At 41.8% G+C, this 18,481-nt stretch overlaps 1 protein-coding gene across 2 annotated transcripts in view; it reads left to right on the plus strand.

The window, feature by feature from the left end:
• Positions 1 to 18,481, plus strand: part of ADAMTSL1 (ADAMTS like 1) — a 904,085-nt gene that overhangs the window by 793,197 nt on the left and 92,407 nt on the right. For both annotated transcript variants that reach the window (XM_078061266.1, XM_078061267.1), the window contains one exon: positions 11,931 to 12,058. In XM_078061266.1, coding sequence (XP_077917392.1) covers positions 11,931 to 12,058 — 128 coding nt within the window. The remainder of the gene's footprint in view (positions 1 to 11,930; positions 12,059 to 18,481) is intronic.

The following is an 18,481-nucleotide window of genomic DNA, read 5'->3' on the forward strand; positions in this document are numbered from 1 at the left end:
TCTGTATATCAAAAATTAAACTCCTCAATCCCCACTCAGGAAGGAGTACTTCCACCTATCCAGCTGCCCAAGCCAAAATATTTCTAGACTGTTCTTACTCCTCAGCGGCTTTCATTCCTCCACCTTTCTCTGTTCTCACTGCCTCTACTTTGGTTTACCCTTGTCTACTCTAGATGATTTCAACAGCCCCCTAACTCTGTACTTGCCTTCTCTAGACCAGGGCTTGGCAAATTACACCCAGTAGCTTTTACATTTTTTAAAGGGTTACTAAGAAGGGGTTTTAAAGGGTTATTGAGAGAACTGTTGAGTCAACTTGCTCAAGATCTCATACTCGGTAAGTGGTAGAGCTGGGATTTGAACCCAGGTTATTTGAAGGGTTATTAAAAGAATGGCTTTTACATTTTTAAAGGGTTATTGAAAACAAGAAATAAAATAGACAACAGATACTATAGGTGGCCCTCTAAAGACTAAAATATTTACTATATGTCCTGTTATAGAAAAAAATTTTTGACTCCTGCTCTAGATCATTTGACATGCTACTGCCAGAGTATCTTTCTAGCAAACCTGTCCATGCTATTCCCATGCTTAAAATTCTTTTAATGGCTTGCTGTCACTTGAGGATAAGTTCCAAGTGCCTTCGCATGATTTGCAACACCTTTTATCATCTGACATTTGTCTCTCTCACTCGCTTGATCTCTTACCATACCCCCCATCTCACCCCCCTGAGCTATGCCTTTCAGCAGTACACAATTTGCTTGGGGCGTTAGATTTGCCTCATCCTATCCTTCCTTACCAGAAGCGTATCCCCAAGGCTCGGTTGAGCTGGCATAGTAGAGCTGTAATTTGAACTCAAGATGACCCCCTCCACAACCCACATAGTACCCTATACGTTGTACTCTATCTCAGCCCAGCCTCCCACTACATGTTAGAATTATCTATTTGTTTTTCTGCATTACCTTCTAAATTATATTAATCTTCCTCAAGGGCAGATGTTTAAGAATGTATGTCAATTTCTCCACAATTCTAGGAATACAATAGACACTCAACGGATGATAAACTAATGGATGAATGAATAAAAGAATGAACACTAGTGATTAGCAGGGAAGTTTCCTAATTACTGGAGACTGTAGTTTGCATGGTTGTGCATAATCTGAACAGTATTTAATATGCAATTATGGCAGAGTTCCAGAGTGGTACCCGATCCCAACGAAACATTTCTGCCCTGCCCACATGTTCTCCATTACAGAAGTGTCAGGAAACCCTGAGGTCCTGTGGCACACAACTACAATTTGAAAAACCCTACTGGAGAATGAATAAGTAGCAAGAATAAACACCTTGTAGCATCCTACCTCCTATCACACCCAGGCCACTGAAGACATCATCATCATTATTGTTAACATGTAGTGACCATTCGCTTTGAGTTAGGTGCTGTTCTCAGTGTTTTACAGGTGTTCGTTTATTCTTACAATAATGTTTTGAGGTTACTGTCCCAATTTTCCAGACATTGAAAATTGAAGCACAGGGATGTTAGATTAACTTGCCCAAAGTCTCACACTTAATACATAGAGGAGCTGGGATTTGAACCAAAGGAAGTCTGGCTCCAGGGACTATTTCTTTGTGCTGATTTTAACCTTAGTTGAATCTATGGACTTGGCCATTGTTTCAAAAAAAGCCACTGGGGTCAGTTAGATCTAGCATAAATTAACATTCCATCTTCTAGCCAGCTGGCTTGCAATCTGTGAGACTTTCATTTTTATTTGGCACATGTGTTAGGGAAAGCCTTTCTTCTATTTCCTATCACTCTACCTTTACATGGACATTTCCAGCTATCAACATGCATAGGATTAGGCACATAATAGCTACTCAATAAACACTGTAATTGTGACATATGCATTTGCATCTCTGTGTGTGTTTACAGTGTTGATGGCCTGTACACGTGTGCATCTAGAGACCTAGACCACAAGCAAGGTGAAGCTAAACTGTTCCTTGCTTTTCAGTTACTCTGCATAAATACTGAACACTTACTGGGCCCTCCTGCATTTCACCACAGTGAGCTGAGATTCAGGCAGAAGCTAACTCCAGTTTACCTTTGGATAGGGTGTAACACTGGCCAAAGAGTCTCACAAGTAACTCTTCCCCACATCTAATATCAGGAGGCTCGTGTAATATGGACAGATGTACATTCCATATTCCTACGTCTGAACCCAAATCCAGAAACAATACCACCTGTAAGAACACTGCTGACTTTCTTATAGAAAAGAAAATCCAGATTCTCTAAAATTGGCACTGGAAGCCAGATTACCAAATCGGGAAGAAAATCTGGCTGAAGAGGGATCCTTCCCCTGAGAAAACCTAAATCCTGCTGATAGCCCCGCACTGACAGAGAAGTCCGGGCTCACTGTTCAACACTTTGGCCCAAGACTGAGCTGCCAGTCAGACATAATTTGCATTAGCTCAGCTAATAAAAGGCTTAAAGCATTTAAACAAGACTTTCCTGAAGGTTAAGGGGATTTTTCAAAGGAATGCAGGTGAACATGAAGAATCATATGAAACTAGATGCTTTGAAGAAAGTACTGATTCCTTCTTAGGGGTGAAAAGTGGCAGGTAATATTCTATCTACATGGAATCCTAGGGAAATGGCTAATGCCAAGGAATTTCTGCCTTTTAGCCCCTAAGCCTGTCCCTGTTTTCCTTCTATTCTAGGCTGCCTGATTTGTGCTGGTCATGTCTGACTACCCCCTTGGTTAGGAAAAGCAGTCCGATGGTGCATCAGTTAACATAGAGGGCAGCCCATAGTGGTAGAAGGACAATAGGGCTAGAATCAGAGCAACTTGGGCTGGAATTCCAGTTCTGCCATTTCCTATGAAGTGAGCCCACTTTAATCCCTCTGAACCTTGGTCTGCTCATTAGTTAAGTTAAAAATAATTACACCTGCTCTGCAGAAGAGCAACAGTGTGAAAAACAGATAATATCTGTAAAGTGCCTGGCACACAATGGTTACTCGTATGTCAGTATCTATAATTACTGGCATATAGATATGAGGTCATTATGTCACACCACCTTCCAGGACGTCACCAAATAAGGAGCTTTATTCTCATTTTGAGGAACCTAGGAACAACCTAGGCAGTTGTTGAAAGAGTTGAGATAGAAGGGTAGCTAAGAAAACATAGTGTGATGGAGAATTAGCCTAAATCCAGGCAATAGGAGAGGATGCTCATATTCTTCTGACATTTTCTTTTTTGCTATTGTTTCTGGTCTAGTAGAAGAGAGAAATCTGTATATTCTCCATGCTTATACTTCCCAGACAGTTTTGGACAACTTTCCAAAGTGGTGTTGAATAGGAGATGAATTAAGGACTATTTGGAAGGCTTTGGCCTGGGCAACACAGAGTATTTACAGATGGAAACTTCTCAGAATGGAAGAGAGAATCAAATGGGAAATGCCTCCAGCATCAATATCAGAACCACAGCTGTGAATAACGCTATATGTAAAAGTCATAAGCACATGAAATGCAGTTTCCAAGTTTGCATAAAAACTGGACACAAGGCAGATAGGGAGAGAAGAAACCGGTTTCAGTTTGGTTTGGCTTATTTCCTCTGTAGAACTAACGGCAGTGGGGATGACCAATGTTTTTCCCAGTTGAAAACTGGAATAGCAAGTCGGAGGAACAGGGGCCATCCCAGTAAATACGTAGGCCTCGAGGGGAAAAAAAGGATTGAAGGTCAATATAAAGGTCACAGGAGCATCAGAGGACACAAGAGAGTGACAAGCAGTGTCACAAGTGAGGCACTGACTCTTCCCTGAAAGTTTAGGGCTTCTCCAAAGATCCCCTTCGTGGTTCATTTATTCTTCTTAGAAAAGTGGTCCTAGAAAAAGGCAGAGTTCTGAAAAAAGTGGTTAACATTGTTATATAAGTGAGGCACCGAAACAAACCAGAAGGGAAAATTCGTCCGTGTTCTTTGTCCAGGTCAGCAAACTTTTCTTGTAAAGGGCCAAATAATAAATATGTTATGCACAGCAGGCCATGTCCACCATTCATTTCCGCCATTGTAGCCCAAAGGCGGCCATAGAAAGCACTTACTTTCTCTGGGCGTGGTGGTGCTCCAGTAAAACTCTGGTGACAAAAGCAGGTGGTGGCTGACCAGAGTTTGATCCCCCTCCCAGGTAAATGGAAATCAAGTCAGAGTCATTTCATGCAGAGGTTGATAGTTCGAAATGAATTACCCAGCTAGCAAATAAAACTACACGTATTAGCAAATACAAGGTTTCATGAGTTGCTGCAGAGAAAGAAGTTGAAGCATTTGGCAGAAAGTATTAGGACAGGGTTAAGAATGTGTGGTCAGGTGGCCTCTCCCATTCCAAGAATATTTTCTATACTTCCACCTGGAGCAATCGTGAAGCTTCCAGCGTCAAATAACTTTGAGTTGGCAATTACATTAAAAACAGCTAAGGTTATAAAAAGTTGCCCTAGCCAAGTGGTGATATGAAACTCTTCATGAACCTCAAATCTCTTCCCCAAAATATCTGTGCAAAACAAAACTCTCCCTTGCAAGTCTCTGGGCTACGATAATTTTTGGTTTCGGAAAAAAAATTCTTGCTCACAGAGGAGGTCTTCTCACAGCATTCTGTTTTTTTCCCCTCCAGCTTCAAGCTATTTAAAATCTAGAATATTCTTGTTAGTGATTACCCATTTCCCTGAGTAACTGCAAACTTTGGCATAAATTACCCCCCACCAAAAATGAGGCCAAACCACATGCCTTCCAGTTATTTAAAATCCAGAATATTCTTGTTAGTGATTGTCCATTTCCCTGAGTAACTACAAACCTTGGCACAAATTACCCCCCCACCAAAAATAAAGCCAAACCACATGCCTTACTATTAGGTCCCAGCGGGTGCCTGCACATGGTCAGTTTTTTTAAAGGTCAAAGGTCACTCCCCATTCCTGATTCCACCGCACACTAGCTGAGCAAGTTACTTCTCTGAGCTTTTGCTTCCTCTCTCAAAAGCGATAAAAATATCAGTCTAGTCACATGACAGAATAAAATTATGGAAAACTTATATACTTGTCTAATAAGTAACGGCCCCACTGTCCCTTTGTGGTAGATTGGATGATCCTAATCTAAAAAATTCCTAGGCAGGAAAAAAAACAAAATCTGCATTTCAGGGTAAGTAAAAGTCCTCAGCATCTCCTCCTAGGAATTTGGAGCTGATGTTCTTTGCACAGCTGCCTTTCACTTCACATATTTGCTTGTAAGCTCACTTTTTTTCCAAATTTCATTCCTTTATTCTCTATTTATATACATTTTTTTTCAATAGCAGGATTCTGGCTTTTTTTTTTAAGTGTTCTAAGATTTCAGTATCTGGTTCATAGTGTAGCAGTTAGGAAAATATGTAGTTGTACTTACTCAGAGATTTCTGAGTCAAGAGTAGAACTGAGCTGCTTGCCAACCCTATGTGCCATGCGGCCTGTCTCTGCACCTCTTCTCTGTCCCCAGCGCTACCACTAAGGTAAAGGCCCTGTGGCTCACTCACACAGCAGACCCCTGTCCCTCCCCGTGTGCCTGATTGATGTGTTATTCCTTGAAAGCTCTACATTTCTCAGTCCTTTACCCTTGTCAGAACCGTTCATCACAACATCCAGAATAAATATGCTCGGACATGAAGAGTGAATGATGATGGCGATGGTCGTGTCAATCTCAGCAGCAACAACCTGTGCTTCCATAGGTCTTACCACATCAGGCACTCTGTCTACATTCTTTATTTATTTATTTTGAGGGAGAGAGAGAGCGCGCGCATGCTAGTGGGGGTGGGGGTGGAGATGAGAGAGAATCATAAGTAGACTCCATACCCAATGTGGAGTCCAACACAGGGCTCGATCTCATGACCCTGAGATCATGACCTGAGCTAAAACCAAGAGTCAGAAGCTTAACTGACTGAGCCACCCAGGTACCTATTGTCTATATCCTTTAAATACCTGAGCTCAGGTAGAATACTCACAACAATCCTAGATGGATACTATAATTCTCCTCATTCTATAGATAAGGAAACTGTGACACTAAGAGGCAAATGACTTGCCCAAGGTTACAAAGTGAGTGGTAAAGCTGGGGTTGGGACCCAGGCAGTTTGCCTCCAGCATCTGGGCTCTTAACCACTCTGCTGTATTGTCAGTAGGATCATTTTGAGCTCCACTGCTCTGAAGGTAACTAAACAAGTATCTATTCAGCATGCCAGCCCTGTGCTGAATACTGAGGAGGGAACTATGAAAGAAGCAAGAGTCTCAGCCCTTGCAGTATTAGTTTCCAATCTAACTAAAGAAATAAGACATTGTAGAGCAGAAAGAGTTTTGTAGTACAGCTCAGAACAACTCTGGAAGATCAGGAAAGGGAGAAATTCTCATGGACCATGGTAACACGGGAGGTAGAATGGGACTCATTCTTAATGGAATGGCTAACGTGGAGTCCAACGCAGGGCTCGATCTTACAACCCTGCAATCATGAAGGATAGATGGGAGGAGAAAGAGCATGACTTCATCCCCAAGTTAATGACAAGGAGAGTCAAAGAGGCCACCTTGATGAGAGAAACAAGTTAGTGTTGGGATGTGGGATGGGTAAATTCGCAAAGATGAGAGGAAGATACTGTTCTCAAGAGAGAGGATGTACCTATGATTTCCAGCATCCAGTCCTGTGCTGGGACCTAAAGTGGGTTTAAGAATGCATGCTTGTCAGGTCGATAGGCCTGAGATGGTGCAACATCATGACCGTGTAGCAGATGGGTATTCCTGTGTACAGAACTTGAAGATTTCCTCTTGATAAGGAGGAGTTCCAAGATGGTAACATAGGTGTGCACCACCTGCATCATTTTAAAAAATACTAATTTGTTAGCTGCATTTGATGTGGAAGCTGATTTTTTTTTTTTTACTTAGAAAACAGTAAGAATGGGTCTATATACTCCTTTATTTGGTCCTCATAAGAACTGTCTGAGGTCAGTATTATCCTCCATTTGCCAAAAGAATGTAGAGGCCCAGAGTTGAAAAGCTCACCCAAGACATCCACATACCTCTGTCTCTCTTGACTAAAGTCAGAAGCCTTCCTCTCTGCAGCAGCTTGACATGGTTGCTCATGGAGATCACTTTGAGAGACGGGCCCACACAAGACAGTGGTGGTCATGGTTGAGCCAAGGATTCAGAGGGCATCATGATGCCACCCCGCTCACAGAACATGATGCCATCCCGCTCACCGAATTGCTAGAGACTTTCTCTTAGACACCCAGAGCTGCCTCCTTTTCAACTAAGAGTACTTTCTCACAGGACATTACAAATGCAGAGGCAACAACTTCACCTCAAGGAGCTTATACTTGGTAGAACTGGCCCATGGGCACTTTGTCCAAATCCTACTCACAAGGTGGACAAGGGCCATACTTACGTAACTAAAACAATTATTTTTACTCTCAGCCACTCCTTCTTTGCTAGAATGCTTGAGAAGACATGCTGTCACAAAGAAGATCACAAGTAAAGGCCATCAGAAAAGCAAAACTCCTTTCTTTTCTGGCTAACTGTATGACCAGGGAAATAAAGCAGTAAGTTTTAGCTCAGTAAACCAAAAGGGAAGTGGGGTGTGGGTATGGGAGTAAAGCAGCTAGTATTAATATCCCTAATGTGACCACAGGACCATTTTCTATGTAGGCCTTAATTATGCTCCATTCCATGTCCTCTCATTCTCTGATTCCTTAAATTCCAAAACAACCCCAGAGAAATCTTTCTGGTTTTGCTTGGAAAGCAGCACTGTGTTTCTGTGTTTTCTGTGTCTGTGCATTCTAAAATAGGCCTGTCAAATCCGAAAACAAAATACAAGCTAGCAGAAATCAGCTACTAACAAATTAAGTTAAATTAATAGAGCTGACGCCTGAAATACAAAGAAAACTTTTTTTCCCCAGGAATCTCTCTCCCTAGATGCCAGGCTAGATAGAGAGACTACTGCCGACCTCAGGCTCCACAGCAAAGCCCTTTGCTTTGTCATGTTTCCTAGAGAGCCCTGCATGGGAACCCTCTTCAGAACTACTGCTCCCCCTGGTGGCAGCCTCCAAACCCCCATCTACCAAAGTTGAGGACATACTAAAAGACATGATAAATTGAAAAAGAAGAGTGCTAGACCAAGAATCTCTATTTCAAATTCCAACTCTACAACCAAATAACTGTACTTCTTGAGCTAAAGAGTTCAGTTTTATGAGTTAAATAATTTGTAAGCATATGCAATAAGTGACAAATTCAGCTTTTGTCCCCTGTAGGTTTTGTCCTAAGTTAATATTTAAGAATGTTTTTATGAAGGTGAGTACTTTATCTTCTGTCTTTGTATATACATTTTATGGAATAAAAGAACATGCAAATGGTAAATCTCAAGGTCTAGGTTCGTTCCTTTTCACTCCCACTATTCCCATCCTAGTTCAGCCCCAGAAGCTCTCCTCCTCCTCTTCATCACCTCTGTGAGAATCTTTTCCAAGCTTCAGACCTGCTCAGAAAGCATTATGGCTCACTCAGTAGCACCCGTGCCTATGAGTGGTGCAGCTACAAAAGTTAACCACCCCCCACCTTAAAAAATGGGTGGCTCAGGCCCACTGTTGGGAGTGGGTTTTATACCTCCTGCATGAGATCAGGCAGATATAGTAGTTCTATGGGGGGGCGGGGATGACCTGAATATGGAGATCTAGTAAATTGTCTGGGAGCTACAGAGAATTAGCCAATAGCCTGCGCCCCTCTCTTCCTTTCTGACAATCTTTACCACTCCCATCCTTCCTCACATTTAATTCTTCATTCAGAGTGTCCAACATTACCAACAAAAGCATCACTGGAAATGCCAAAAAATGGTCTGGAAATTCCTTACATACCTTATTTTCACAGCTTCCTCTGCTGAGTAGGGAAAACCTACTTCAACTGGGTTTGAGAAGTGGATAAGCTGAAATGTAGGAAGGTGAAGGGGTTTGCCAGGGGTGACTACTTAAACAATAGCAGGACCAAAATAAAGTTCAGAAGACCGGTATTCTAGCCTCCTGCTCTGAATGTTCAATTGAAGAAAGCTTTCTGTAGGGAAGAGAGAGATGATGCCGGTTTTAGGGAGACAGCCATCCCAATGGACTTGGGAATTTAGCAAATTCTAATCCCTGCCTTTTGAGTGCAATAAAACTGAGTAACAATGGACTAAACACAATCATCATGAGTAGTCAGTTCTATTGAAATTTGATTAAGCCTACTTTTATTATTGCTGTTTGGAAGTCATTATGGACGCATACATGTTCCTGGGACATCATCATGACTTAAATCATAAAATCAATTTTTAATTTTTTTAATATAAAACAGCCTGAATACCTGAAGGCATTTAGCAATGATAATATAGTTGTTTCTGTTATGATTCTTTTTTAAGATAGTGACATTATTACATATTATTTAGTTTACCAAAGATAAGTGTGTATCCTCATCTTTCTCTTATTAGCTCCTTTGAAATAGACTAACATGTAATTGTTTGAGAAAACTCACTTAGGGGGAACCTGGGTGGCTCAGTCGTTAAGCGTCTGCCTTCGGCTAGGGTCGTGGTCCCAGGGTCCTGGGATCGAGCCCCACATCAGGCTCCCTGCTCAGCAGGAAGCCTGCTTCTCCCTCTCCCACTGCCCCGCCCCGCCCCCCCCCCCCGCTTGTGTTCCCTCCCTCGCTGTGTCTCTCTCTGTCAAATAAATAAATAAAATCTTAAAAAAAAAAAAAAGTCACTTAGCATTTAATGGATGTGTGAATGAATGAGTGGATGAGTTCTACCACAATCTCTCATGGCTTCTCTCCCACCCCTCACAAAACTTCAGTTCCATTTCAGTGCCCCAAAATCTTGACTCTCCTCAGCAATTGTGGTGATGGTGTGGAATGGCACTGAGTCAAACACAGACCATCCAGAAACTTCCCTTTAGCTGAGGTTTTCTGTTTCCTTCCCCATTTTTATCAGAACTGCATAAGTAGATTGAAGACTGATACATGTAAGCCTTGCTTTTCCTCTTTCCTGCCTTCCCTCTGCCAAGAGGTAAGAGTAAGCAATGCAATCGGCTCAAGGCCAAAAATGGAGTTGAGGAAGCGTGACATCGCCAGATTTGTTGCCCACCGCAGAATAACTAAAAGCTGCTGAGAGGCGGTGCCAAAGTGTCAATCACACAGAGTCTGCAGAGGACCCAGCCAGAGAGATAGTGAAGAAAGGAAAGAATTTTATAGTGGGGAGAACATGTTGCTGGGGCAGGAGGTTGGACTCCTAGTCTTAATTTCACCACCAAGTCTCATGAGTTCTTCTGACGTTTGCATGCTTTCCCTCCCCCCACCTTTCCTGAAAAATGACCCCTGTTTCCAGCCTACGTTCTGAGGGTGGATGTTAACATGATATTACGTGAATAGATCTTTGGGCCTTTTGAAACTAAGGAGGTGGAAGTTATCACAAAGATGGAAATAACTGACTCTAGAAGCCCATAAGCCACCTGTAAGGCATTGCTGTGCCATTGAATGGTTTGCTGACCTAAGGCCCAGGCAGGTCCAGGCACTGGATCTCTGAGCTTCCAGTCCTCCCCTCCTCCCTGCCCCCTCTACATTCCCACCTCCACCTATACAATCCAGTTGTCATGACCTCATCAAGTCACTGAGACATAAACTTCAAGTCATCATTAGTCACTGATCTGCTTAACTGCCATGATGTAGCAAGTGGTCCTTAGAAATGGCATAAATCCAAAAAAGAACAAAGGGTAGACTAAGATTGGAGTGGGTTTTGAAGCTCTTGCTAGGCACTCACAATGTGATGCTTGTAATTCTTTTCAGGGAAAGCAAAGTGTTGGAACTAGATGGTGATTATTCTGGAATTCCTACCATTGTCCTGAAGGGCAGGTTTTGCCTTCATTTTACTGGGCACCTTCTCTACAAAGGGTCCTTTATTAAGTATTATGGGAAACAATAAGATCTGAGTTTTATACCCCATAATGTTTACAGACTAATGAAGGTAATAGATATAAGTATGACTACCTAGAATTGAGATGTAGTTAGACATACAATTTCCTTCAAACGTATGCATCAGGATCCTCTCATCACTATTTGACTCTTGGCTTCCTCTCACGCACCTCCAAGCCTTTATTCCAGATGCCTTTCTCCATGTCTGGAAGCCCTGCCTACTTTCCACCATCCAACCAAGCTCTATTGCTCCTTTATGATTTTTCCTTCTCCTTAATAGGCCTTTCCCAAACCCATCTGCACCATTCATTCCAGCCTCCCCTCTCATCCGTGATGTGGGTGTTAATATGTATTCAGCAAACATACGCTGTCTACTCCAACTGGTATTTTTAGATCAAGTAATCAACAAGTAATCAAGCTGCATAGGCAATCAAAAATCTCATTTGGGGGGGCGCCTGGGTGGCTCAGTCGTTAAGCGTCTGCCTTCGGCTCAGGTCATGATCCCGCGGTCCTGGGATCAAGCCCCGCATCGGGCTCCCTGCTCAGCGGGAAGCCTGCTTCTCCCTCTCCCACTCCCCCTGCTTGTGTTCCCTCTCTCGCTGTGTCTCTCTCTGTCAAATAAATAAATAAAATCTTTAAAAAAAAAAATCTCATTTGGGGCTGCTCTCAGAATCACATCAATCAAAGTGGCAAGAGAGCCTGGGTTCCTGAATGTCACTGTGGCTCGTTTGTCTCTATTTTAAAACAGGGTTCCAGGGGCACAGAGGTGGCTCAGTTGGTTAAGCATCCAACTCTTGATCTGAGCTCAGGTCTTGATCTCAGGGTCATGAGTTGAAGCCCCATGCTGGACATAGAGCCTACCTTAAATAAATAAATAGAAATAGAAATAAAACAGGGTTCCTTCCTGCCTTACCAGTATTGAATGCCAAAAAGGAATCAACTGACCTGATCAGGTCTCCATTTCTTCCTCCAGGATTCTTCTGCAGCCAGATGATTCCTTACAGATCCTGGCACCAGTGGAAGCTGACGTGGGTTTCTACACTTGTAACGCCACAAATGCCTTGGGATATGACTCTGTCTCCATCGCTGTCACATTAGCAGGTAATGTGAAAATCCTGTGTGGTTCCATTCGGAATGACCCTGTTTTGAGCAGATGCCTATGATGTACCAAGCAGGCCCGGGAACACGTAGATAAATGAGATTCAAACCCTGCCTTCAGAGAGATTATAACCTATAATTACAATTAAATGGAGATGAAGTATACAATAGGAGGTAGAATGAAATACGTGGTATAAATGATAACCTAAGAGTGTGCCAGGACATTCATTCCATCTGGGAGAGTTTTAGAGTCAGAATGGGTGGATTTTGATAAGCAGAGATGGGGGGGAATATTCCAGGAAGACAGAACAACATGAGCAAAGGAGCTGTGTACAAGTAACGTGTTCGGGAACACGAGTCGTGACCTGAGATCTTGAATGCTCACTTGGGATCCCATCATTTCTCCTTGTTACACCTGTTGCAAAGAAGACTTGAAGACACACGGGCAGTTGGAATTCCACAGTCATGGTTTGGAGCAGGAGTGTTGTTCTCTCCAATGCTGTTTTATTTCAACCTCTTGCTCTAACGCACCTGCCAACACTTTCCCTTTATCTATAAAGTTAGGCAAAACATTCTGCACATGGTGATTTAAGAAAACTGCAGTGCAGAGTACAGCATCTCCCAAGGTTGTGGTCTTGTCATGATGGACTTCATAAAAACCTCTCTTAACATAGGACACAAATCCTTGCCTTTGAAACTAAAAAAGACCTTAGGTACCAACTGTACCAGTGCCCTCATTTCTTAGAGGCCAGGTCCTGTAACCTGAGGTCATGTAAGCACCCAGCTAGTTGTGGAGGTAAGAAGGGAACTGAGGCCTCCTGACTCCCAGCTCATTGTTCCTTCCATTTCCCCAGTGATCCTACCAAAGTAGGATCCTTTTTCTCAGATCTGGGCCATGCAGTCTTTTTGGTGGTACGTTGCATGTGTTTGTATTTATTTTTTTCAATTGCTGCTCCTGTCAGATGATTCAGTAGATGCTAGAAAAGCCAACATCACCCCACACTGACCTCATCGGTCCATGCTGGGATTATGTTGTCACACTGTTCTCTAGTCACACATGCTACTCCCTTGCATATCTGTTTAGCAACAGCATTTCTGCCCCCATGACCTGAGGCTGATCTGGAAAGGGACCTTTAGCAGGAGGCTTTCCAGGGAAGATGAAAGTCAGCAGTGAATAAGGCAAGCTAAGATTGCCCTGGAGTGGATTAAAGACTGATATTATTAATGCCTATTTTTTTTGAGTGAGCAGAACATTTGCTTTCCTCCTAATGTATTCCAGTTACAATCTTTATTCCCCTCTTTATACAGAGTCCAGATGCTCAGCACCAATCTCATAAAAGCTCTTCTGCCTTCCACACTCCAACCTGCCTTTAGCAAGGGCACTGCTGACATCCTTCCCATTGCTGGCAAATAATGGCTCTTACAGGATTAAGTCTCTTGTTTATATTTATCCAGATATGGTTCAGCTCCATCACAGACTAAATACCCTTTGTTCACCTGAATTTAATACGATGAATGGAAACCTGTCTGGAATTAAGTAAGGCAATTGTAACATCAGACTTGTCTTCAGCTCTTTGAAGAAAAGCTAGTGGAGGCTGCCAAAGTGTTCAAAGCCAGAAAAGAGAGAGCAGCCTAAGAGGTACTGAGGAATGGGAGGAAAGGGCTAACCGATGAAGTAGGTCACAAACACCACACCTAGGACCTAGGGGACTGGGTCGTTATACTTCAGTACTGGGGTTTGTTCAGATCTGCTGATGAATCTGATAGTCCCACTAAAAATTAAGGCTCAAAATGCGTTTTAATATGATGCCTTGAGATTGGATTTGTGTCTTTACCTGGGATTATCATCTACACCTGTGGCATACCCGCTACTATTCTAAGCGCACCCTCCGCCAAGTATTGTGGGACACTTAGCAATAAATAAGCCCTGAGTTTTGTGCTCCATAAGGCTTACAGACTACCTAGAATGGAGAGATAGTTACAATTTCCTTCAAATGTATGCATCAGGATCCTGTGTAGTGACATATAAAATACCACCCTAATATATACACTACATTTAAGGGGAAAATGAGTGTCAAGCATTTCTAGATTTGTTTACCAATTATGCTGCTTACCTTGAACAAAGTCTATAACCTCACCGAGTTTTCATTCTCATTTATAAAAATGAAATTAATAATATCTTATAGGATCGTTGTGAGTTAAATAAGATGGCACTTAGCCCCATGCCAGGCACATAGTTCACACTCAATAAATGTTTCGCTTTCTTTCTCTAGCTTTTCTAAAATGAAACACATCCTGAAAGCAATTCTAAAATGTGTAAAACATTAGTCCAACTTGGCTTCCATGTATTTTTCATTATAAGTCTTCACACTGAAATTTTTCAAGTATGGCCTTAGGAACTGACTCAGCTCAAATGCAGTCTAATCTTCATGGTAAATCTCTGTGCTTCTGTACTTCCAAAAACATTGCAGACTTTTGCCTTGACTTCTGCATGGATGTTAGACCAAAAGGGGAAAAAAAATCTTTTTGAGGCTCAAGATACTCAGGTGTCCCCATGATTTTGTAAGGAAGGTATGAACTTTGGTCTTGCCAGTGTGCCCGAGTTGACCAGAGGTAGGGAAACTTGTTCACAGTAACTCATAAGAGCAGGCAGAGTATGACAGTTAAGCCTGAGGGCTCTGTAGCCTCCTAGTCTGGAGTGGAATCCTGGCTCTGTCACTTCCTGGCTATATAACCTTGAGCAACTTCTTTGCTCTCTCTGCCTTGGCTTCTTCATTTGTAAATGTGATAAAAATAGATAAAATAATACTCGATTCAGACGGTTCCTTTGAAGATTAAATACATTCATATAAAATGCTTATAATTGTGCACTCAATATTTGTTAGCTATTATTATTGTGAGGATAATGCATAAAACAAAAGCCGAGTTATTTTTACAGTAGAGGAGACTCCTTTTCAGAGAGTAGAATGCTCACAAGGCCTTTGGAGGGCACCTCACCCTCAATGTCTCCATGCCAGCCCAGGAAGTTGGATTAGCCATCTGGAAAGGGCTGGACTTCCTAGATTCAGAGCAAGGGAGATAGATTGTGGTAAGGAATATTTCACATGGGCCTGATGAACTCTCCACAACCAGACCTCTTCCACTGAGTTACCCCATCCTCTGGATTGGCTGTGTTGACAATTCTGCCTCTCAGATTCATTTTAGGTCCGTTGCTACTCCATACACAATTTTTCTTTAAACATGTAAACACCATTCAGCTTCAGACATTCTCTTACAGCCAAACCCTTCCCTTGATCTGCCTTCTTTGGGCCTCTAAAATAATGTCTTTGGTATCCTTTTGCTTTTCTCCAAACTCATCCATTACGTGTTGATTTATCTGTAAGTCTCAGAGATTTGAGGGTACTTTGCAAGTGTGTGTCAGCATGGAGATAACCAGCATCTCCCTGTCCCCCTCCCTGGTTCAGAACGGAAGCTCACAGCCAGGTAAACACAGGGCCACAAAATTCCCTTCTGTCCTAAACTGACTTAATTGGATACCTATTTCACTGCTCAGAATGTAGATGACAGTATTATACTGTGGATGGGAAGATAATGGGGGTAGGGAGGAGTATAAGAATGTCCCCATAATGTCACATACCTAACATTTTGAAGTACTGATTACTTTACATCAGGATAAACAGTTCTGGATAAAGGAGAGTTTCTGGTGTGTACAGAGATGGGCGCAAAGATGGGAGAGCCATCTCAACTAGTCAGATTCAACACTCAGCCAGGTTGCTCAGGAACCTTCCAATCTGAATGGCAAAGGCAGCGTTTTGAAGGAAAGCAGTAGTTTGCTGGTAAATTGCTTCAGTCTGGATCAGTGGAGTTTAGCTCTACTTACCAATGCAGATGAGTACTGTCCAGGTGTAGACCATGGATGAGGTCATAGCCATAAGGGAAACGTTTTTGGTTGTCACTGATTTTATAAGATCACAAAAGAGATACTGTTAAGGCCTGCCTGACATCATCACTGGAAAATGAGAAGAAGATGAGGGATGAGCGTATCTTTCATTGAAAGGGGAGAATACAGATGAGCTCATCTGAAGTTTTCACAGGAAGAGAGAGACAGAAAATACTTCTCCTTTCCTGGCATGCTTTTCTGCTTTTTTATGAGTTGAATAGCTGACACATACTGTGTCTAATAAAGAGATCACAGAAAATAAAATAAAAGGAAAATTTAAAAAGACCATTTTCCTTGAAATTCTTCTTTCTCTACCCCTTCCCTATCATGATTTAGTAGCTGCAATAAAAGACAAGCAGTTTTTTAAGGCTTTTATAACATAAGTCATTTAAGATTGGCATTTCTGAAATTTTTATCTAGCATTTCTGTTAACCAAAGGAGAACTTTGCTTCACAGACAGTTAGACTCAGAGAGGGTCCTGTCACCAATGACAAAGATGGACAAAGGAAGGTTTTCTCCAGGGCATTAGATCAGAGGCAAAGGTGGACATGTTTGGCTATATTTCAGGTGGTGCTGTGAACAACAGTGTAATGGCCATTGACTAATCCAAGTTGCCATCAAGGGATTTCATTATCTGATATAATACTGAGTAATCAACGTCCTTAAGTTTTGTTCAATGTGTACATATGTGGAGCATGCCCACTAAAGAGCCCTAGCTTTTATAGAACTTAGATAAAATGGGTAAGAATATAGCAGGAGAATCCAGCCAACTTGCTCTGCTCCTCGGTAGACTAAAGGAAGCAAAGAAGTACCAATGATCCAAGCTAGCCCATCTCAAATTCTGAAAAGGCAATTTTCACCTCTATCCAAAGGAATGAGGGAAGAGGATGCATGGTCAGACAGATAGTGGGATATAGCATATCCTGGGTTAGTCGTTTCTAGGAGAGGCTGCAGCATCACATGTTTGTTCTAGGTATGCGGTCCCTTGACAAGGATTCTGCACTGGATTTAACTTTTTAAGAAATTACCAACTGTGTTGCAAAGTGGCTGCACCATTTTACATTTCCACTAGCAATGCATGAGGGTTCCAGTTTCTCCACATCCTCAATAATGCTCGTTATCATCCTTTTTTTTATTATAACCATGCTCATGAATGAGAAGTCATATTTCACTGTGATTTTAATTTCTATTTCTCTAATGATTAATGATGTCAAGTATCTTTTTTGTGCTAATTAGTCATTTATATATCTTTTTTGTTGTAGTGATAACTTTGTTAAAACAACACAAATATACAATCTTAAGGTTCTGTAGGTCAAAACTCTAGCATAGTCTCGCAGGATAAAATCAAGGTGTCAACAGGCTGCATTCCTATCTGAAAACTCTAGGGGAGAATGCTTTTTTTTGCTCATTTGGATTGTTGGCAATACTTAGTTCCTTGTGACCTAGGACTGTGGTCCCTATTTTGTTACTGACTGAATGGAGTGCCATTCCCAGATTCTAGAAGCTACTGCATTCCTTGGCATCTGGCCTTCTTCAAAGCTAGAAATGGCGGGCTGAGCCCTTCTCATGTTGCTTCTCTCTGACAAACTTCCTGTGTCTCCCTCTTCTGATTTTAAGAGCTCGTGTGACAGACTGGGCCCACCTAAATAACCTAGAATAATCTCCCTATTTTAAGGTCAGCTGATTAGCAACCTTAGATTCCTTTTGCTATGTAGCATAACATAGACATTGATTCCAAGGATTGCATGTAGGCACCTTGGGTTGGGGGGTGGGGGGGGGACATTATTCTGCCTACCATACCCTGTCTGAAGAGCACAGCTCATTTTCATCAAACTGTTGCCATAGAAAAATGCAAATTTAATGTAGATAGACTTTCTAATTTTTCCAGATAAGCCAAACCAAAACACACACACACACACACACACTTTTAATCTCTCCATTTTTAACTGAGCCCAACTAATTCAAACTTGTAAAAAATTATTTTCAGGCTAAACATGGCTGTGCTGTGAACATAGCCTTGAGGTTACCAGTACCCTCCAGTCAAATCTTCCATATCCTGTATTCTCTGATCAGATATTACACCACATTTCCCTGTGTAGTCAGAGTATTACGCAAAGGGTAATAATTTATTTTATTAGATTATACTAACTAAAACCATGTAATGATTTGGATGAAAGAGAAACATTTATTTTTTACTATTACAAAAAAGGAAGCTTATTGTAATAATGGAATAAGTAAGATTCTAAGGAAAGTATTTGCCTCATTACAAAATTTAGAAGCAGATTTAGAACTATAAATCTGTGTCCTTATTATAAACAGAGGGGTTTTAAATAGATACACACTTGGGTCTCTTGAAGACCTAAGAGTTCTACGAATTTCTTACATACAAATCAAGAACAGCAGTCCCCCCGCCACCACAACTACGAGCTACCCTTACCTGAAATTCTAACGTTTACAAATTTACTTCCTTTATCTTTGGGAGACTA

The sequence above is a fragment of the Halichoerus grypus genome, chromosome 14, assembly GCF_964656455.1.
Source record: "Halichoerus grypus chromosome 14, mHalGry1.hap1.1, whole genome shotgun sequence".
Taxonomy (NCBI): Eukaryota; Metazoa; Chordata; class Mammalia; order Carnivora; family Phocidae; genus Halichoerus; species Halichoerus grypus.